This window comes from Cherax quadricarinatus, chromosome 21 (genome assembly GCF_038502225.1).
Source record: "Cherax quadricarinatus isolate ZL_2023a chromosome 21, ASM3850222v1, whole genome shotgun sequence".
In the NCBI taxonomy this organism is placed as follows: domain Eukaryota; kingdom Metazoa; phylum Arthropoda; class Malacostraca; order Decapoda; family Parastacidae; genus Cherax; species Cherax quadricarinatus.
The window spans coordinates 15,491,141-15,513,767 of NC_091312.1; the positions used below are offsets into that span (position 1 = coordinate 15,491,141).

Genomic DNA, 22,627 nt, shown 5'->3' on the forward strand with positions numbered 1-22,627 from the left:
ACAGAGAGACAAAGAGACAGAGAAAGAGAGAGAGAGAGAGAGAGAGAGAGAGAGAGAGAGAGAGAGAGAGAGAGAGAGAGAGAGAGAGAGAGAGAGAGACAAAGAGAGAGAGAGAGAGAGAGAGAGAGAGAGAGAGAGAGAGAAGGGTAGTGCTAATTCCCTGGATCATGAGTCCTCAATCAGCATCAAGAGAGCCTCCAAAAAATATGTAAAATTAATTTGGCTTAAGAACAAATTGTTGTTGAGTGGGGGCTTATGGTAGTAGTAGTACTGCATCTAGGGGTCACCCTGAATATCAAATATGCTAAAAACACTAGTGACACAATGTAAGAAACATATACAGTAGGGCCCCACTTATACGGCAGGTTATGTTCCAGGCTACTGCTGGAAAGCAGACATCGCCGGAAAGTAGAACGCCATTTTTTCCACTTATAAATGCATATAAATGCCAGGTAACAAGTTTACACTAACATATGTTATGTTAGTAACAGAACTAGGCATTAAAAACAATAAAAAGTAAATGACACACACGGTACACCCATTACTTACGTTAAAATATTTGTAGTCTTAATGTAGGGTGAGAGGCGAGTTTAATTTGTAGGAAGTCAGGGTTAGGAGGTATGGTAGCCAGCCAGGTCAGCCCTCCTCATCCACATGTAATATACTACATTTAATTAAAGCTTCCCAGAGTGACAGAATACATATACAGTACATTCATTAATTACCTTAAAATATTTGTAGTCTTAATTTAGGGTGAGAAGTGAGTTAGTCAGGTTTGGGAAGCATGTAGCCAGCCAGGGTAGCCCTCACCACCCCACCCACATGTAATGTAAACAAACCAGGCAAACACGTCTGGTTTTCATCGCTTTACATTGTGTACAAGTTGTCTCCACGTTGATACAGTAGAATAAATAAAGAGAAACACTCCCATTCTCGTATAACACCATTTTCAGAAGAAATGGCGCTTTGAGTGAAGGCATACGAAAGGAACAATTTTCTAGTTATTTTTTATTTTTTATTAACACACTGGCCGATTCCCACCAAGGCAGGGTGGCCCGAAAAAGAAAAACTTTCACCATCATTCACTCCATCACTGTCTTGCCAGAAGGGTGCTTTACACTACAGTTTTTAAACTGCAACATTAACACCCCTCCTTCAGAGTGCAGGCACTGTACTTCCCATCTCCAGGACTCAAGTCCGGCCTGCCGGTTTCCCTGAATCCCTTCATAAATGTTACTTTGCTCACACTCCAACAGCACGTCAAGTATTAAAAACCATTTGTCTCCATTCACTCCTATCAAACACGCTCACGCATGCCTGCTGGAAGTCCAAGCCCCTCGCACACAAAACCTCCTTTACCCCCTCCCTCCAACCTTTCCTACGCTGACCCCTACCCCGCCTTCCTTCCACTACAGACTGATACACTCTTGAAGTCATTCTGTTTTGCTCCATTCTCTCTACATGTCCTAACCACCTCAACAACCCTTCCTCAGCCCTCTGGACAACAGTTTTGGTAATCCCGCACCTCCTCCTAACTTCCAAGCTACGAATTCTCTGCATTATATTCACACCACACATTGCCCTCAGACATGACATTTCCACTGCCTCCAGCCTTCTCCTCGCTGCAACATTCATCACCCATGCTTCACACCCATATAAGAGCGTTGGTAAAACTATACTCTCATACATTCCCCTCTTTGCCTCCAATGACAAAGTTTTTTGTCTCCACAGACTCCTAAGTGCACCGCTCACCCTTTTCCCCTCATCAATTCTATGACCCATCCACTGACACGTCCACTCCCAAATATCTGAATACATTCACCTCCTCCATACTCTCTCCCTCCAATCTGATATCCAGTCTTTCATCACCTAATCTTTTTGTTATCCTCATAAACCTTACTCTTTCCTGTATTCACTTTTAATTTTCTTCTTTTGCATACCCTACCAAATTCATCCACCAACCTCTGCAACTTCTCTTCAGAATCTCCCAAGAGCACAGTGTCATCAGCAAAGAGCAATTGTGACAACTCCCACTTTATGTGTGATTCTTTATCTTTTAACTCTACGCCTCTTGCCAAGACCCTCGCATTCACTTCTCTTACAACCCCATCTATAAATATATTAAACAACCATGGTGACATCACACATCCTTGTCTAAGGCCTACTTTTACTGGGAAATAATCTCCCTTTCCTACATACTCTAACTTGAGCCTCACTATCCTCGTATAAACTCTTCACTGCTTTCAGTAACCTACCTCCTACACCATACACCTGCAACATCTGCCACATTGCCCCCCTATCCAACCTGTCTTATGCCTTTTCCAAATCCATAAATGCCACAAAAACCTCTTTAGCCTAATCTAAATACTGTTCACTTATATGTTTCACTGTAAATACCTGGTCCACACACCCCCTACCTTTTCTAAAGCCTCCTTGTTCATCTGCTATCAAATTCTCCGCCTTACTCTTAATTCTTTTAATAATAACTCTACCATACACTTTACCAGGTATTCTCAACAGACTTATCCCCCTATAATTTTTGCACTCTCTTTTGTCCCCTTTGCCTTTATACAAAGGAACTATGCATGCTCTCTGCCAATCCCTAGGTACCTTACCCTCTTCCATACATTTATTAAATAATTGCACCAACCACTCCAAAATTATATCCCCACCTGCTTTTAACATTTCTATCTTTATCCCATCAATCCCGGTTGCCTTACCCCCTTTCATTTTACCTACTGCCCCACGAACTTCCCCCACACTCGCAACTGGCTCTTCCTCACTCCTACAAGATGTTATTCCTCCTTGCCCTATACACGAAATCACAGCTTCCCTATCTTCATCAACATTTAACAATTCCTCAAAATATTCCCTCCATCTTCCCAATACCTCTAACTCTCCATTTAATAACTCTCCTCACCTATTTTTAACTGACAAATTCATTTGTTCTCTAGGCTTCCTTAACTTGTTAATCTCACTCCAAAACTTTTTCTTATTTTGAACAAAATTTGTTGATAACATCTCACCCACTCTCTCATTTGCTCTCTTTCTACATTGCTTCACCACTCTCATAACCTCTCTCTTTTTCTCCATATACTCTTCCCTCCTTGCATCACTTCTACTTTGTAAAAACTTCTCATATGCTAACTTTTTCTCCCTTACTTCTCTCTTTACATCATCATTCCACCAATCGCTCCTCTTCCCTCCCGCACTCACTTTCCTGTAACCACAAACTTCTGCTGAACACTCTAACACTACATTTTTAAACTTACCCCATACCTCTTCGACCTCACTGCCTATGCTCTCATTAGCCCATCTATCCTCCAGTAACTGTTTATATCTTACCCTAACTGCCTCCTCTTTTAGTTTATAAACCTTCACCTCTCTCTTCCCTGATGCTTCTATTCTCCTTGTATCCCATCTACCTTTTACTCTCAGTGTAGCTACAAAGTTCAATCAAAGGGCTCCCATTATCATTCACACCTGGCACCCCAAACTTACCTACCACACCCTCTCTAAAAGTTTCTCCTACTTTAGCATTCAGGTCCCCTACCACAATTACTCTCTCACTTGGTTCAAAGGCTCCTATACATTCACTTAACATCTCCCAAAATCTCTCTCTTCTCCAGGTGCATACACGCTTATTATGACCCACTTTTCGCATCCAACCTTTACTTTAATCCACATAATCCTTGAATTTACACATTCATATTTTCTTTTCTCCTTCCATAACTGATCCTTCAACATTACGGCTGCTACCCCTTCCTTAGCTTTAACTCTCTCAGATACTCCAGATTTAATCCCATTTATTTCCCCCCACCGAAACTCCCCTACCCCCTTCAGCTTTGTTTCGCTTAGGGCCAGGACATCCAACTTCTTTTCGTTCATAACATCAGCAATCATCTGTTTCTTGTCATCCGCACTACATCCACGCACATTCAAGCATCCCAGTTTTATTAAGTTTTTCTTCTTCTCTTTTTTAGTAAATGTCTACAGGAGAAGGGGTTACTAGCCCATCACTCCCCAATAATATTAGAGAGAACACATTTTCTCTGATGTTGGACTACAAGTCGCCTGGCTACCACAAGTCCTACAAGTCACCTGGCTACCACATCTCATAGTTGTGTTAATTTATTCTACTGTGGGGTGTATTTAGATGGATTAAGCAAAATTCTATACTAACGTTTTATACGATATTTAATGCTCCTCAGTGAGATTATTATTAATATGGCATCTTCAAGACTAATAAGACACTCTTAGTGATTTTATGTGTACCTGCATGCTAGCAGTGTGTAAGTTTACTTATGTACAGGTACAGGCAAGTACAGTAGGGCCCCACTTTATGGCGTTTCGCTTTACAGCATTCCATTAATACGGTCATTTCAAATTATGACCAAAACTTGCTATACAGTTCCCCTGCCTGACTTTCTAATACTGTCACCGCACCCCATCGACTTGTTTACATTCTCCATGAGCTCCGTAAGCACCATGTCTCACCATTATGTCTGGAAACTCCAAAATTTCAAGTGTTTTTAAAAGTTATTTCATATTTTATATATACTACTCTGATAATTATACTTATGTATACTTTCTTTCAATGTACCAGCCGTATCCCACTGAGGTGGGGTGGCCCAAAAGGAAAAACATAAGTTTCTCCTTTTAAATTTAGTAACACATACAGGAGAAGGGTTACTAGCCCCTTGCTCCCGACATTTTAGTCGCCTCTTATGACACGCATGGCTTACGGAGGAAGAAGTCTGTTCCACTTCCCCATGCATAACTTATGTATACCTGCACCTGAATAAACTTACACACTGTGCTGGCATGCAGGTACACATTAAAATCAGTAACAGTGCCTTATGTCCCAGATGCCATATTAGTAATGACAATAATAATAATCACCGAGTCTTATTAAATGTTGTATATTATGTTAATACAGTGGTCCCTCAATAATCATCCGGCCTGAAAGTCGTCCATTTCGGAAATAGTCCCGTTATTTTGTCTAAACATTGGCTCGCAAATGGTCCGTTAACTCGCTAATCGTCCTTCGTCCGTGACGCATACTCACGCTCTCAGCCATCTGGGCCTGCCTTCCCAGCCAGTGTGCCATTGTTTACCAGTGAGCAACGGTCCCCTCACATGCTCCTGCGAAATATTTCATAATATTCCATTGATTTTAGTGCTTGCAAGTGCTAAATAAGCTACCATGGTTCCAAAGAAAGCTTCTAGTGCCAGCCCTTGGGTAAAGAATGTGAGAAACACACATAATTTATGAAAAAGTTTGCATAAAAATACAAAGGTGGTGGTGGTGGTAAAGTGGAAGCAGTTGTGATAGTGGTTGATGGTGGTAGTGATGGTGGTAACAGTTGTAATAGTGGTAGAAGGTCGTAGTGATGGTGGTATAGGGTTCCTTCTTTAGTGATTCAGCGATTCTACCAACTCCTCCAATGTTGTTGGAGTTATATAGGGCTACAGAAAACACCACCGCCTCAGCTGCTGCTTCACCACCATTATGGACGGCTTACTCTCAGTGGCCCTTATATACCCACCAACACAACACAACACTTCTCGTGACATACGTAATGACTTACTTCATTCATTCTAGAGTATATTCCATGTTTCTATGTTATTAATATTGTTTATTATGTCATATTAGTTGAATTGTGATAGATAAATAAGCTGTAGAGTTGATATTAGTGTCATATTCTCCAACAATAAACTTGCCATCCCTCCCTCACACAAACAAGTCTCCAATAAGAACATAAGAAAGGAGGAACACTGCAGTAGGCCTGTTGGCCCATACTAGGCAGGTCCTTTACAATCCTTCCCACAAAGAACATAACTATGGAAGAACACTGCAGGTCTACTGGCCCATACAAGGCAGGTCCTTATCAAAATGACCTCTACCCAAGGCTACCCAAGAATTTACTCCCGTACCCAATGACAAATCAAACTCAGCTCCTCCCACTCACATATTTGTCCAATCTCCTCTTAAACCTACCCAAGGCCCTAGCCTCGATCACCCTACTGGTAAGTGTGATGTTAAATAAGAACTTAAGAAAGTAGGAACACTGCAATAAGCCTGTTGGCCCATACTAGGCTGGTCCTTCACAAATCCAACTCACTAACAGAACAAATGCTACCCAAGCAATAAGCTCAGGTGCAAGTCCGACTCAAATCCAACCCGTCTCACTCGTGTATTTATCCAACCTAAATTTGAAATTACCCAAGCCATAGAATGTAAGAAAGAAGGAATACTGCAATAAGCCTGTTGGCCCATACTAGGCCGGTCCTTCACAAATCCAACCCACTAACAAAACAAATGCTACCCAAGCAATAAGCTCAGGTGCAAGTCCGGCTCAAATCCAACCCGTCTCACTCGTGTATTTATCCAACCTAAATTTGAAACTACTCAATGTTTTAGCTTCCCGAATCACTCTACTAGTGGTAGACTCTGTAATCCACTCATGTAACTACCCCTATTACCAATGTTTATTTATACATAAACTTTAAATTAGTGCTTTGCAAGTCCAACTTATCCAACCCCTTCACTTTTTTATCTGCATGTAAATCTATATTTATGCTTGGGAAGTGACCCCTGAAGTGACCTAAAGTCCTTATGGAGGGGGATTCCCCTTCCAAACAATAACCTCTTTTCTCTCTCTCTCTCTCTCTCCTCCTCCCTGTCTTCCATTCATCAACAACAGCCTTCAATAAAGGTAACTGTCATGTTGAATGTTCATTCTTTTGTGCATGTAAATCTATCTTTTAGGTAAAAAAAAAAATTGTTGTCGATACTTCTGGGTGTCTGGAACGAATTAATTGGATTTACATTATTTCTTATGGGGAAAATTGATTCGAAAATCGTCTATTTCGATAATAGTCCCACTTCCAGGAACGGATTAAGGACGATAATTGAGGGACCACTGTATACACATTTTCATTAATCCATCTATGATATTTTTCAAAATTATATAATACACACTAGTATATATAGCATATTAAGATGGTAAATACACCCACAGTAGAATATACAAATACAAGATGTGGTATCCAGACGACTTGTACAAGTGATGCCATATTAGTAATAATAATAATACTCAATAATAATCACTGAGTCTCATTAAATGTCGTATATTACATTAACCCTTTCAGGGTCCGTCCCGTAGATCTACGGCTTTATGGTGAGTGTCCAAACCGTAGATCTACGCCATGAGCTCAGCTCACTCTGATAAACTGTGAGTGGTACATTTGGGCCTAGATATGAGAGAATACATATATGTGGTATGTGTGCACCACATAAAACAGATCCTGCAGCACACTGTGTATAATGAGAGAAAAAAATGAAATCATGATTTTTCGATTGAAACAGCAACTTTGCAGTGTTTTTTCGTATGTTTTTTATAGTTGTATTTGCGATTTCTTGGTCTCATTTGATAGAATGGAAGACATATTACAGAAATAGAGATGATTTTGATTGGTTTTAGCACTGGAAATGGCTTGAAACTGAGCTCAAAGTAGCGGAAATGTTAAATTTTTGCCGATATTCAAGAGTAAACAAACGACCTCACACATCTAATACACGTCAGCTGGTGGGTCTAATATACATTCACAAATATGGTGATGATATTTATACAATTATTACAGTATTGAATAACAGTAAATCTTCTATTTTTTGGTGTGAATAAAAATTCATTATGTGAATAAAAAATCAAAATGGAATTTATTTGTAAAGCCTCAAAACATAAGTAATGAACAGAGGAAATGTTAGTTTAGTGCCAGGAATGCCTACATTGTTTATTCTGGACCCTATTTTGAAACTGGAATATTTTGAACTTTGTGTTAAATTGGCCAAATTAACAATTTCCGATCACTTTATTTTGTAGTTGAAACAGTTGACTTGGCGATTTCTTGTGCTCAATCGATAGAATAGAAGTAATACTAGTGAAATAGCTAAGAATTTGGTTGATTGGAATAAGGTAATTGGCCTAAAATGGGAGTCAAAGTCGGCAAAATCGCTGATTCGTAAATATCGCTGACACATCAAAATTCGCGAGAGCATAATTTCGTCAATTTTCCACCAAATTTCGTACTTTTTGTTTTATTACCTTCACAAAAAGATTCTCTACGATTTCATAAGAAAAAATAACAAATTTTTTTTTTGAAAATTCTTGGACACTGGTGCGTGACTCCAGATTTGGGCCTTGGACCCTGAAAGGGTTAATATAAACATTTTCATTAATCCATCTATGATATTTTTTCAAAATTATATAAAACATGATACATAACATATAAAGATGTTAAATACACCCTACAGTAGAATAAAAAAACAAATATGAAATGTGGTAGCCAGACAACTTGTACAAGTGATGGCAAGAATAACGTTTTCTCTAGTCCAACATAAGAGAAAACGTGATACTCTAGTCCAACATAAGAGAAAACGTGTTACTCTAGTCCAACATAAGAGAAAACGTGTTACTCTAGTCCAACATAAGAGAAAACGTGTTACTCTAGTCCAACATAAGAGAAAACGTGTTACTCTAGTCCAACATAAGAGAAAACGTATTACTGGTTGTATTTTTTTTTTTTTTTTTTTTTTAACAAGTCGGCCATCTCCCACCGAGGCAGGGTGACCCAAAAAGAAAATACTTTCATCATCATTCAATACTTTCACCTCACTCACTCAGAGGAGCTCAGAATACAACAGTTAAGAAGCATATACATATAAAGATACACAACATACCCCTCCAAACTGCCAATATCCCAAACCCCTCCTTTAAAGTGCAGGCATTGTACTTCCCATTTCCAAGACTCAAGTCCGGCTATATAAAAATAACCAGGGGTAACTGTAGAAAATTATTCCTTTCATATGCCTTCAGAGCGTCATTTCTTCTAAAAAATGGTGTTACATGAGAATGGGAGTGTTCCTCTTTATTTATTCTACCGTATCAACGTAGAGATAACTTGTACACAATGTAACTTGTACACAAGCCAGACATTTTTGCTTGGTTTGTTTACAAAACTTGCATTCGCCTGGTTTCTTTACAGAACTCTGCAAGTGTCCTCTCTCATGTACTCATTCTCTCTCTCTCTCTCATTCTCTCTCTCTCTCATTCTCTCTCTCTCTCATTCTCTCTCTCTCTCATTCTCTCTCTCTCTCATTCTCTCTCTCTCTCATTCTCTCTCTCTCTCATTCTCTCTCTCTCTCATTCTCTCTCTCTCTCATTCTGTCTCATTCTCTCTCTCTCTCATTCTCTCTCTCTCTCTCATTCTCTCTCTCTCTCTCATTCTCTCTCTCTCTCTCATTCTCTCTCTCTCTCTCATTCTCTCTCTCTCATTCTCTCTCTCTCATTCTCTCTCTCTCATTCTCTCTCTCTCATTCTCTCTCTCAGTTGGGGGTTTAATGTGCGTTCACAAATGCGGTGATATTATTTATACAATATTGCATAACAGTAAATCTTCTACTTTTTGGTGTGAATAAAAATGTTTTATGTGAAAAAAAAATGAAAATGGAATTCATGTGTAAAGCCTGGAAATGCAACTAATAAATAGAGGAAATGCAATTTTAGTGCCAGGAATGCCTGCACTGTTCATTCTGGGTCCTATTTTGAAATTGGAATATTTTTGACTTCGTGTGAAACTGGCCAAATTACCAATTTCTGATCACTTTATTGGGTAGTTGAAATAGATGAGTGGGCAGTTTCTTGTACTTAATCCATAAAATATATGTGATACTAACGAAATAGCTAAGAATTTGGTCGACTGGAATAATGTAATTGGCCTCAATTATAAGAGTCAAAGTAGGCAAAAATCGCTGATGTGTAAATATCACCAACAGTAAACAAAATTCGCAATAGCATAATTTCGTCAATTTTTCATCAAATTTTGTACTTTTGTTTAATTATCTTCAGAAAAAAGATTTTCTACCATTTCATAAGAAAAAATCCTTTTTTTTTTTTTTTTTTTAAATTCTTGGACCCTGTGGACAAGGCGCAGAATTACAGGACAGACCCTCAAAGGGTAAAGTACAATACAGTGGACCCCCGCTTTATGATCAGCTCCCAATGCGACCAATTATGTAAGTGTATTTATGTAAGTGCGTTTGTACGTGTATGTTTGGGGGTCTGAAATGGACTAATCTAATTCACAATATTCCTACTGGGAACAAATTTGTTCAGTAATGGCACCTGAATATACTTCTGGAATGAAATAATATCGTAAACCGGGGGTCCACTGTATACTCTACTAAACTGCTCATATTAATAGAAATATGAGAGAAAATGACCATGTGAAGTATATGGACATTTTTATCTAATGTAAGTATTTCCTCCAAGATTTGATTAATAACTGAAAAAACATACATACAATACTATATTACTGTATATAGACAGTACTGCATGTAATAATGAAACACAATGAATTCTTTTGTCCGTCTCATAATATATATCCAAAATTAAAGAGAGGCTGTGGGTTAAAAAGTTGATTTTCAAATACATAATACGTAATCATTAGCTTTACACAAACATAAGAGCCCTTACAAGCGCAGATGCACATCTCACAGGCAAAGCACGATCTGTAAGCCCCATCTTGGCCGCCTTATATATATCCTTGTGTACATTTCCTGCAGCTGACCCCATGCCAGCAGTTATCTTCTCCAGGGTCATCATTATTTCAATTCTCAGCTGAGATTCTGCATTCCGTAAAGCCTTGATTAAGATCTGCACAGTCTCTTCGTAAGAGCGTCCCATCATGCGTCCAAGTTTTTCATACATTGCTCCAATACATGTAACTGCAGCACTGTGAATACAATAGAAGATAAGCAATACTAATAAATACTTCAAATAAATACTTCAAAGGTAGTAGGTTGGTAGACAGCAACCACCCAGGGAAGTACTACCGTCCTGCCAGATGACTGTGAAACAAAAACCTGTAACTGTTTTGCATGATGGTAGGATTGCTGGTTTCTTTTTCTGTCTCATAAACACGCTAAGATAACAGGGATATCTTGCTACTCCTACTTACACTTTGGTCACACTTCACAGACACGCACATGCATATATATATATACATACATCTAGGTTTTTCTCCTTTTTCTAAATAGCTCTTGTTCTTTTTTATTTCTTCTATTGTCCATGGGGAAGTGGAAAAGAATCTTTCCTCCGTAAGCCATGCGTGTCGTATGAGGCGACTAAAATGCCGGGAGCAATGGGCTAGTAACCCCTTCTCCTGTATACAATTACTAAAAAAGAGAAGAAGAAAAACTTTATAAAACTGGGTTGCTTAAATGTGCGTGGATGTAGTGCGGATGACAAGAAACAGATGATTGCTGATGTTATGAATGAAAAGAAGTTGGATGTCCTGGCCCTAAGCGAAACAAAGCTGAAGGGGGTAGGAGAGTTTCAGTGGGGGGAAATAAATGGGATTAAATCTGGAGTATCTGAGAGAGTTAGAGCAAAGGAAGGGGTAGCAGTAATGTTAAATGATCAGTTATGGAAGGAGAAAAGAGAATATGAATGTGTAAATTCAAGAATTATGTGGATTAAAGTAAAGGTTGGATGCGAGAAGTGGGTCATAATAAGCGTGTATGCACCTGGAGAAGAGAGGAATGCAGAGGAGAGAGAGAGATTTTGGGAGATGTTAAGTGAATGTATAGGAGCCTTTGAACCAAGTGAGAGAGTAATTGTGGTAGGGGACTTGAATGCTAAAGTAGGAGAAACTTTTAGAGAGGGTGTGGTAGGTAAGTTTGGGGTGCCAGGTGTAAATGATAATGGGAGCCCTTTGATTGAACTTTGTATAGAAAGGGGTTTAGTTATAGGTAATACATATTTTAAGAAAAAGAGGATAAATAAGTATACACGATATGATGTAGGGCGAAATGACAGTAGTTTGTTGGATTATGTATTGGTAGATAAAAGACTGTTGAGTAGACTTCAGGATGTACATGTTTATAGAGGGGCCACAGATATATCAGATCACTTTCTAGTTGTAGCTACACTGAGAGTAAAAGGTAGATGGGATACAAGGAGAATAGAAGCATCAGGGAAGAGAGAGGTGAAGGTTTATAAACTAAAAGAGGAGGCAGTTAGGGTAAGATATAAACAGCTATTGGAGGATAGATGGGCTAATGAGAGCATAGGCAATGGGGTCGAAGAGGTATGGGGTAGGTTTAAAAATGTAGTGTTAGAGTGTTCAGCAGAAGTTTGTGGTTACAGGAAAGTGGGTGCAGGAGGGAAGAGGAGCGATTGGTGGAATGATGATGTAAAGAGAGTAGTAAGGGAGAAAAAGTTAGCATATGAGAAGTTTTTACAAAGTAGAAGTGATGCAAGGAGGGAAGAGTATATGGAGAAAAAGAGAGAGGTTAAGAGAGTGGTGAAGCAATGTAAAAAGAGAGCAAATGAGAGAGTGGGTGAGATGTTATCAACAAATTTTGTTGAAAATAAGAAAAAGTTTTGGAGTGAGATTAACAAGTTAAGAAAGCCTAGAGAACAAATTGATTTGTCAGTTAAAAATAGGAGAGGAGAGTTATTAAATGGAGAGTTAGAGGTATTGGGAAGATGGAAGGAATATTTTGAGGAATTGTTAAATGTTGATGAAGATAGGGAAGCTGTGATTTCGTGTATAGGGCAAGGAGGAATAACATCTTGTAGGAGTGAGGAAGAGCCAGTTGTGAGTGTGGGGGAAGTTCGTGAGGCAGTAGGTAAAATGAAAGGGGGTAAGGCAGCCGGGATTGATGGGATAAAGATAGAAATGTTAAAAGCAGGTGGGGATATAGTTTTGGAGTGGTTGGTGCAATTATTTAATAAATGTATGGAAGAGGGTAAGGTACCTAGGGATTGGCAGAGAGCATGTATAGTTCCTTTGTATAAAGGCAAAGGGGATAAAAGAGAGTGCAAAAATTATAGGGGGATAAGTCTGTTGAGTGTACCTGGTAAAGTGTATGGTAGAGTTATAATTGAAAGAATTAAGAGTAAGACGGAGAATAGGATAGCAGATGAGCAAGGAGGCTTTAGGAAAGGTAGGGGGTGTGTGGACCAGGTGTTTACAGTGAAACATATAAGTGAACAGTATTTAGATAAGGCTAAAGAGGTCTTTGTGGCATTTATGGATTTGGAAAAGGCGTATGACAGGGTGGATAGGGGGGCAATGTGGCAGATGTTGCAAGTGTATGGTGTAGGAGGTAGGTTACTGAAAGCAGTGAAGAGTTTTTACGAGGATAGTGAGGCTCAAGTTAGAGTATGTAGGAAAGAGGGAAATTTTTTCCCAGTAAAAGTAGGCCTTAGACAAGGATGTGTGATGTCACCGTGGTTGTTTAATATATTTATAGATGGGGTTGTAAGAGAAGTAAATGCGAGGGTCTTGGCAAGAGGCGTGGAGTTAAAAGATAAAGAATCACACACAAAGTGGGAGTTGTCACAGCTGCTCTTTGCTGATGACACTGTGCTCTTGGGAGATTCTGAAGAGAAGTTGCAGAGATTGGTGGATGAATTTGGTAGGGTGTGCAAAAGAAGAAAATTAAAGGTGAATACAGGAAAGAGTAAGGTTATGAGGATAACAAAAAGATTAGGTGATGAAAGATTGAATATCAGATTGGAGGGAGAGAGTATGGAGGAGGTGAACGTATTCAGATATTTGGGAGTGGACGTGTCAGCGGATGGGTCTATGAAAGATGAGGTGAATCATAGAATTGATGAGGGAAAAAGAGTGAGTGGTGCACTTAGGAGTCTGTGGAGACAAAGAACTTTGTCCTTGGAGGCAAAGAGGGGAATGTATGAGAGTATAGTTTTACCAACGCTCTTATATGGGTGTGAAGCGTGGGTGATGAATGTTGCAGCGAGGAGAAGGCTGGAGGCAGTGGAGATGTCATGTCTGAGGGCAATGTGTGGTGTGAATAAAATGCAGAGAATTCGTAGTTTGGAAGTTAGGAGGAGGTGCGGGATTACCAAAACTGTTGTCCAGAGGGCTGAGGAAGGGTTGTTGAGGTGGTTCGGACATGTAGAGAGAATGGAGCGAAACAGAATGACTTCAAGAGTGTATCAGTCTGTAGTGGAAGGAAGGCGGGGTAGGGGTCGGCCTAGGAAGGGTTGGAGGGAGGGGGTAAAGGAGGTTTTGTGTGCGAGGGGCTTGGACTTCCAGCAGGCATGCGTGAGCGTGTTTGATAGGAGTGAATGGAGACAAATGGTTTTTAATACTTGACGTGCTGTTGGAGTGTGAGCAAAGTAACATTTATGAAGGGATTCAGGGAAACCGGCAGGCCGGACTTGAGTTCTGGAGATGGGAAGTACAGTGCCTGCACTCTGAAGGAGGGGTGTTAATGTTGCAGTTTTAAAAACTGTAGTGTAAAGCACCCTTCTGGCAAGACAGTGATGGAGTGAATGATGGTGAAAGTTTTTCTTTTTCGGGCCACCCTGCCTTGGTGGGAATCGGCCGGTGTGATAATAATAAATAAATAAATAACTTCAAATTCTGAGAAAATTAAGCAGCAAACTTTTGACTAAAATGATAACTTTCTTTGAAGACAAAAATTACGTCTTTCTTTCTTTCTTTCAACAAACCAGCCGTATCCCACCGAGGCATGGTGGCCCAAAAAGGAAAAAAGTTTCTCTTTTTCAATTTAGTAATTTACACAGGAGAAGGGGTTACTAGGCCCTTGCTCCTGGCATTTTAGTCGCCTCTTACAACATGCATGGCTTACGGAGGAAGAGTTCTGTTCCACTTCCCCATGGAGATAAGAGGAAATAAACAAAAACAAGAACTAGAAAGAAAATAGAAGAAAACCTAGAGGGATGTGTGTATACATATACTGTACTTGTATAGGTATGTGTAGTGTGACCTAAGTGTAAGTAGAAATAGCAAGACATACCTGAAATCTTGCATGTTTACGAGACAGAAAAAAGACACCAGCAATCATACCATCATGTAAAACAATTACAGGTTTCCGTTTTACACTTGCTTGGCAGGATGGTAGTACCTCCCTGGGCGGTTGCTGTCTACCAACCTACTACCTAGGATTATGTCTTTCATACTGCAAAAATTATAGAGGAATTAGTTTACTGAGTATACCAGGAAAAGTGTACGGTAGGGTTATTATTGAAAGAACCGGTTATTTTTATATAACTGGACTTGAGTCCTGGAAGTGGGAAGTACAATGCCTGCACTTTAAAGGAGGGGTTTGGGATATTGGCAGTTTGGAGGGATATGTTGTGTATCTTTATACGTATATGCTTCTAAACTGTTGTGTTCTGAGCACCTCTGCAAAAACAGTGATTATGTGTGAGTTGAAAGTGTTGAATGATGATGAAAGTATTTTCTTTTGGGGGATTTTTTCTTTCTTTTTGGCTCACCCTGCTTCAGTGGGAGACAGCCGACCTGTATATAAAAAAAAAAATTTAAAGAAAAAATGAAGGAATATTACACTGGAATTAACTGACTACTTTAAAAGTCAAACATAGTGTACAATAAATTTATATATACAATATCTATTATTCTCAACATAGCAAAAACTACTCAAAACTCTAGTGTAACCCCATTTGCTGCAATACTGTACTACTGCAACAAACAAGCTTTCAACCCTTTGCTTACACATTATACACACTAACATTTAAATATTATACAGTGGAACCTCAAAAATCGAACTGCTCCCAACTCAATCAATTATGTAAGTGTATTTTTGTAAGTGCTTTTATAAGTGTATTTTTGAGGGTCTTAAATGGTCTAATCTAATTTACATTATTCCTGATGGGAATAAATTCGTTCAGTAGTGGCACTCGAACAGTCTTCTGGACCGAAGAAAGTTCGATATTTGAGGTTCCACTGTACTGGGAATATGAAAGCAATGCAAGACACACAGCTTACAGTCTTGTCGGCAGGTAGCTTGGGGAGTCATCTTTGTTCTTGAGCACATCATTGCATTTGTTGATAGTATCAAACAGAAGGAAAGTGTCCCCAACACTAAAGAGAGTTGCTAAGCACCGTGCCACTAATTTCCGTGTTGGTGGTCCAGGAGACTCATTCATCTGCCCCACCAGCTGAGCTACCAACTGTTTCTGACATCCTTTGATGTCTGACTATAAGGAAAAGCAATGTTTAATTATGAAAAACATAAAAGATTATTCTTTTATGACAATATATTGTACTGCAATTCAAAAAAAAAAAAATAAAAAAAAAGTGTGCATAACTTACTTCTACATCAAATCCACAAAATGTTAAACAAAATATTTGATGATGCTGTTTTAATTATCAGAAAAAACAAATTCAGATATATATTACACATACATATGCATGGTTACATATGCATGTATACATACAGTACATACACATACATGAAAAATATAAGTGTGGATTTTAGGCGACAAGTTCATACGCTGATTTTTTGCACATTGCTCTGTTTTCATGTGTCCATGACATTCAATTTTGGATGTACTTTTTCCAACTGTATTTGCAAAAAATTGAGCTATGAAAAATAGTTTATGCAAAGGCTTTATTACTTGATGTAACAGTAATGAAAAATAAATAAAAATTTATACATATACCATATATTACTATCCTTGAGTTACACTAAGCCATAATATACTTTTATCTCAGTCAGAGGCCTGAAAAAATAACCCCCTGCCATATGATACAGTGGTTATATTTTCAGGCCTCAAAAATTGGAGTAAATTTTTTTTTTCATTAGTAGTTAATACTTGAAGTGTATTCATATCCTATGAACTCAGCCATAAGCCTACTGGCCCATACTAGGGAGATTTTTCTCATATGCCTGCTTGCCTACTGGCTTGCCTTTTATCACTGAAGCTAAAGCTTTATGTAGCTTTAAAAATATGTTGGATAAATTTATGAGTGAAAATTGTTGAATATGAATAGGACTTGCCTAGTATGGGCCAATAGGCCTACTGAAGTGCTCTTTTAGTATTTTGCTATACAGTGGACCCCTGGATTACAACGTCATCGGATTAAGTAATTTTTTGCGTCAAAATATTGGCTCAGTTAATGACACAGAACTCAGTTAAAGTCATTCGTCCCGAACGTGTCCACGTGCCACGAGCGGCCCAGCCGCGCCATGTACAGCCAGTGTGCCATTGTTTACAAGCCAGTAAACATGTGATACATTTTGTATTACACCTACCATCCAACTTACGACCGAGTTCAGTTCTGAGAAACCGGTCGTAAGTTGAACTTTACTACTGAATATCAACAAAACATTTTTGTAATGACTTTATTTTATTGTTTTATTTTGGTATTTCATGTTTTACTTTACTTTTTATGTTGTTAGTACTGTATTTTATACTATAAGGTTTAGGATAAACACTGTGTACAACACAAATAGTTGTTTATTTCTCAGAAATTTGGCATAAAAAGCACAGTCGTAAGTCAAGTGGTCGTAAGTCGAACAGGTCATATGTCGGATGGTAGGTGTATTCCATTGTTTTTAGCCACCATGGGCCCAAAGAAAGCTTCTAGTGCCAGCCCTTTGGTAAAGAGGGTGAGAAACACTATACAATTCAAGAAAGAGATCATTGCAAAATACGAAAGCGGAGAGTGTGTCTCCGAGCTGGCCAGGGTGTATAACAAACCCCATACAACCATCGCTACTATCTTGGGCAAGAAGAAGGCAATCAAGGAAGCTGTTATTGTGAAAGGTGCAAATATGCTTACAAAACAGAGATCGCAAATACTCGAAGATGTGGAGAGGTTGTTGTTGTGGATCAACGAGAAGCCATTATCAGGAGATAGTGTTTCGCAGTCAATTATGTGAAAAGGCAAGGCAGTTGCATGATGATCTTCTTAAGAAAATGCATGGAACTAGTGCTCATATTGGTGAATTTAAGGCCAGCAAAGGTTGGTTTGAGAGATTTAAGAACCGTAGTGGCATACCCAGAGTGACAAGGCATAGTGAGGCTGCCAGGTCTGAAAAAGAAGCGGCTGAAAAGTATATTCGGGACTTCAAGGGGTACATAAGAGGCTGAAAAATTAAAACCCCAACAAGTGTTCAATTGTGATGAAACAGGCCTGTTTTGGAAGAAAATGCCAAACAGGACCTACATTATTCAGGAGGAAAAGGCACTCCCAGGACACCAGCCTATGAAAGACAGGCTAACTCTCATGTTTTATAGTAATGCTAGTGGTGATTGCAAAGTGAAGCCTTTACTCGTGTATCACTCTGAAAATCCCAAAGTGTTCAAGAAAAGCAGTGTTGTCAAGCCTAAACTGTGTGTGATGTGGAGGGCAAACAGTAAGGCATGGGTCACAAGGGATATTTTCCTTGACTGGTTCCTTGACGTGCTTGGCCCCAGTGTGAAAAAATACCTCCTGGAAAATAAATTGGAACTCAACTGCCTCCTGTTAATGGACAATGCTCCTGCTCATCCTCCAGACTTGGAAGAGTGAATGGTGTCAGAGTTTAGCTTCATCAAAGTTAAATTCTTGCCCCCTAATACTACTACTCTCCTCCAGCCCATGGACCAGCAGGTCATTTCAAATTTCAAAAAACTGTACACCAAAGCAGTTTCAAAAGTGCTTTGAAGTGACCTTAAGACACTGAACTGACCCTAAAAGAGTTCTGGAAAGATCACTTCAGTATCCTCACTTGCATAAACCTTATAGGTAAGGCTTGGGAGGGATTGACTTGCAGGACTTTGAACTCTGCTTGGAGAAAATTGTGGCCAGAATGTGTACAAGAGAGGGATTTTGAAGGGTTTGGGGTTGACCCTGAGGACCCTATGCCAGTTGTGGAATCTATTGTGGCATTGGGGAATTCCATGGGGTTGGATGTGAGTTTGAAGGATGTGGAAGAGTTGGTGGAGGACAATGATTAAGAGCTAACCACTACAGAGATGCAAGAGCTTGAGGTGCAACACCAACAGACCACAGCTCAGGAATTTCCTTCAGAGGAGGAGGAAGAGAGATGGAAGAAGGTGCCTTCTTCAAAGGTTAAGGACATCACCCTGACACAGCTGTTGCAAGCAGTGCTGGCAACATCTACAATGACAATGTTGTGCCCCATTTTAGGGAAATCTTAAGAGACGCCAGAAACAGAGCTCCCTGGACAGATTTTTAGTGTGACAGGGGTCCAGTGACTCTCAAGCTGGTGCTAGTGGCATTAAAAAACAAAGAAGGGATGTAACTCCGGAAAAGGATTTGGTACCTGAAGACCTTATGGAAGGGGATTCCCCTTCCAAACACTAATACACCTCTATCCTCTCCCCTCCTCCCATCTCATCACTCATCAGTAAGTCTTCAATAAAGGTAAATGTCATTTTAGTATTGTTTATTCTGCATGTCTCATTATTTTCTGTGTAGGAAAATGTATATTTCATGTAAAAAGTTATTTTGTTTAATACTTTTGGGTGTCTGGAACAAATTAATTGGATTTCCATTATTTCTTATGGGGAAAATTAATTCAGATTAAGTTAGATTTGGTATAAGACACGCTCTCTGGAACGGATTAATTACGTTAACCAAGAGTCCACTGTATAATGGTTTGATGTGACTAGGACCTGTGTAGCATAGGACAGTAGGCCTACTTCAATGGTCCTTTAATCTGTGTCATATAATGGTTGGGTGTAAGGCCTAGCATGGGCCAATAGGTCTACTGCAGTAAGAATGGTGGGACTTCAGGACCTGACTAGCATGGGCCAGCAGGTATAATGCAGTGCTCCTTTATTCTTATGCTCTTACTTACCTTTTTCATTACGCTAATTATTTTTACATAATTTTTTGTAGTAGTATGTTCTTATAAGATATGGGGTATAACTCTAGGCACATTCATTTAGGGAAAAAATGTGACGTAGGGCTGGTAATAAACGGTACACTTAGTAAAGTCAAATTCTAACCTTGTTTGCAGCTTCAAGCACTTTGTCCAAGAATCGAAGCCATTCAAATATGAAAATTGGCCGTTTTGCAGGTGGCAGTTGTTGGAGTGCCTCCTCATTGAGGGTCAGACTATGACTTAGCTCCATCATAGTAGTTCTGCACTATCTTGCAACATTAAACTGAAATGCAATTTCAGCATGTACAGTACTTGAGGAAAAGAGAAGAGGGAAGGAAAAAATATATGATAATCTAATTATGTAGTAACTGAAGCAGAGTAGGGTTGTCTTCAGTGTTTAATTTCCTACAGAGTGCTAACAAAAATTGCAGTGGTTATAGAACATTCAGGGCCCTCTCCTGGATTTTGTTCCAGAACTCTACTTACAGATCTTTTGTGCACCAAAGGAACCCTATATTAAAAAAAAAAAAATCCATATATTTTTTACAACAAGATGTTCAACAGATTTCAAGTTCAAAACATTACTAATTTATTTTAATGTTCTTAGGTAAATATTAATGCAGGCATTGTTTTTATATGGCCTGGGTTAATATTTAATTAATTGTAAAGGAATTTACAGGCAATTTTACAGTTATACAACACATACAATCAGCACAATTCTCATAGGAATACACTGGTGACTGTACACTTAACTCTTTCTAATCTTTCATTTGATTAACTTCATATTTGTCTTTGAATATTAAGTTAATCTTAAAATTTATAGTATATGTCTATATGACATATACAACGTAGAGATATAGATGGAACCGAGTCCTTTAGGAATAAGTTAAAATTTCTTTGAATTTTTTAACCCGGAAGATTAGCCACCCAAGATAACCTAATAAAGTCACTGCATCATCAAGGACTGCCTTATTTTCACTGGGTCCTGTAATTTTGTCCCCAGGATGCAACCCACACCAGTCGATTAACACCTAGGTACCTACTACTTACTGCTAGGAAAACAAGGGCTGCAGGAGTAATGAAACATGCCCAGTGTTTCCACACATTCCTGGGATTGAGCCATGAACACTCAGCATGAGATGACTGCACTGCCACAGAGCCATATCCTATGTTATCATAAAAATATCTCGCATCTACATTGACTTTTATGGGTAACAATTTACAACTTATTTCTATACTACTATGTGGATTTCAGTAATGAATTATAAACCATACCACGGGCGGGACTGAACCCACGGTCAGAGAGTCTCAAAACTCCAGACCGTCGTGTTAGCCACTGTACCAGCTAGCCACAATAAGATTCGTCCAACTAGGTATATTTCTACACCATAGGAAGGTTAGCATAGGCACCACTGTGACCACAAACGCAAGTTTTTACAGACAAATCTCCAGCTAGCGTGGCCGCGACGAACTCTAGCTCCAGTCCCCTCACTACCGTCAACATGACTCACGAAATCATGTTGACGGCAGTGAGGGGACTTGAGCTAGAGTTTGTCACGGCCACTCTAGCTGGAGATTCGTCTGTAAAAACTTGCATTTGTGGTCACAGTGGTGCCTGTGCTAACCTTCCTATGGTGTAGAAATATACCTGGTTGGACGAATTTTATTGTGGCTAGCTGGTACAGTGGCTAACGCGACGGTCTGGAGTTTTGAGACTCTCTGACCGCGGGTTCAAGTCCCGCCCGTGGTATGGTTTATTTGCAATCGTGTCATTACGATTTCGTGAGTCTAATGAATTATAGTTTGACTTGTACAACATTAAGTTTGTTTTGCATTCGAGATTTTTTTTTACCCTTTGCACGAGAAAATGAGCAAACAAAACCCACTTAACTCAACCTAAAATAACCTAATATAACTTAACCTTACTCTTCTTTAAGATGATACATGCAGCTTGCTTAGTAGTTTCTACTACTCTAGATGATAGCAAGAGTTGTAATATTAGTGTACCAATTCTGCTTTGACTGGATCAAAGCTGATGCACAACCAAAATAAATGCAGTCACTAATGTTTCCCATAATAAAAATTTCACACCAAAATATCTTAAATGTGTTGTACATAGGTTGTATATTTTGTCACTCTGACTTTTTTGGGTTATCCTAGGTTCTCTACACATATGCTGCTATGTATGATAATTCTATGTAACTGTATTTGTGTATACCTGAATAAACTTACTTACTTACTAACACTCGCGTTCCGCCGAGTAGTTGTCGATAATTATAGTCCCTTTATGTAATATGATAAAACTATATATAAAATGTTTTTATTAATAAGTGTTACAACTTAGAATGATGCTGAGACGAGGAAATAATTACTCAAGACTAGCACAAAATCTAGCGTGAAATTGCGACATATTCACCCTCAATCCATTCTCTTAAAATGCTAATGAAGCCAAGAATGCTTACAACTCACTTGATAATTATTTTTATCCAGACAACCAGGTTATTTTGCCATTATCTGATCCTTTAGAACTTGTGCAGGATGAATGCACTTATGCCTCAGAAGGTTCTGACATTATGCCACTCTGGACAACATACAAGACCAGAAGAAATTTCAGGAAAACTTTTTTGGAGCACATTACAACAAAACAAAATGGTAAATATATGCTTATAAAAACTCACATAAATTTAGATCAAACTATAAAATTGAAAACGCAATAGTTCTCAACCATTTATATGAAAAAGAAGTCATTACATGTTAAACAATATTCCCCTTTGATGTACATTACTGTCCAGTCCTAGATATTCGTGAGTACCTTCTGTCTCTGGATCTCAAGAGATGATAGCTATAACACACATGTAAACGTAAACACTAATTTTAATGAACTTACATTAAGTTTATTACACCAAAGGTATAATGCCGACA

The 22,627-nt window shown here is 38.9% G+C and overlaps 1 protein-coding gene across 2 annotated transcripts in view; it reads right to left on the reverse strand.

Moving 5' to 3' along the window:
- Positions 1-22,302, reverse strand: part of LOC128688991 (HEAT repeat-containing protein 5B) — a 255,910-nt gene extending 233,608 nt beyond the window's left edge. Inside the window, exons 1-4 of one of the 2 annotated variants that reach the window (XM_070087247.1) lie at positions 22,175-22,243; positions 19,830-19,988; positions 15,853-16,064; positions 10,539-10,797 (exon numbers count right to left, since the gene is read on the reverse strand). In XM_070087247.1, the coding sequence (XP_069943348.1) occupies positions 10,539-10,797; positions 15,853-16,064; positions 19,830-19,958 (600 nt within the window). In that variant the 5' untranslated portion in view covers positions 19,959-19,988; positions 22,175-22,243. Of the gene's footprint in view, positions 1-10,538; positions 10,798-15,852; positions 16,065-19,829; positions 19,989-22,174 lie in introns of both variants that reach the window. The other variant, XM_070087248.1, reaches the window with a different exon arrangement.
- Positions 22,303-22,627: the final 325 nt, after the last annotated feature.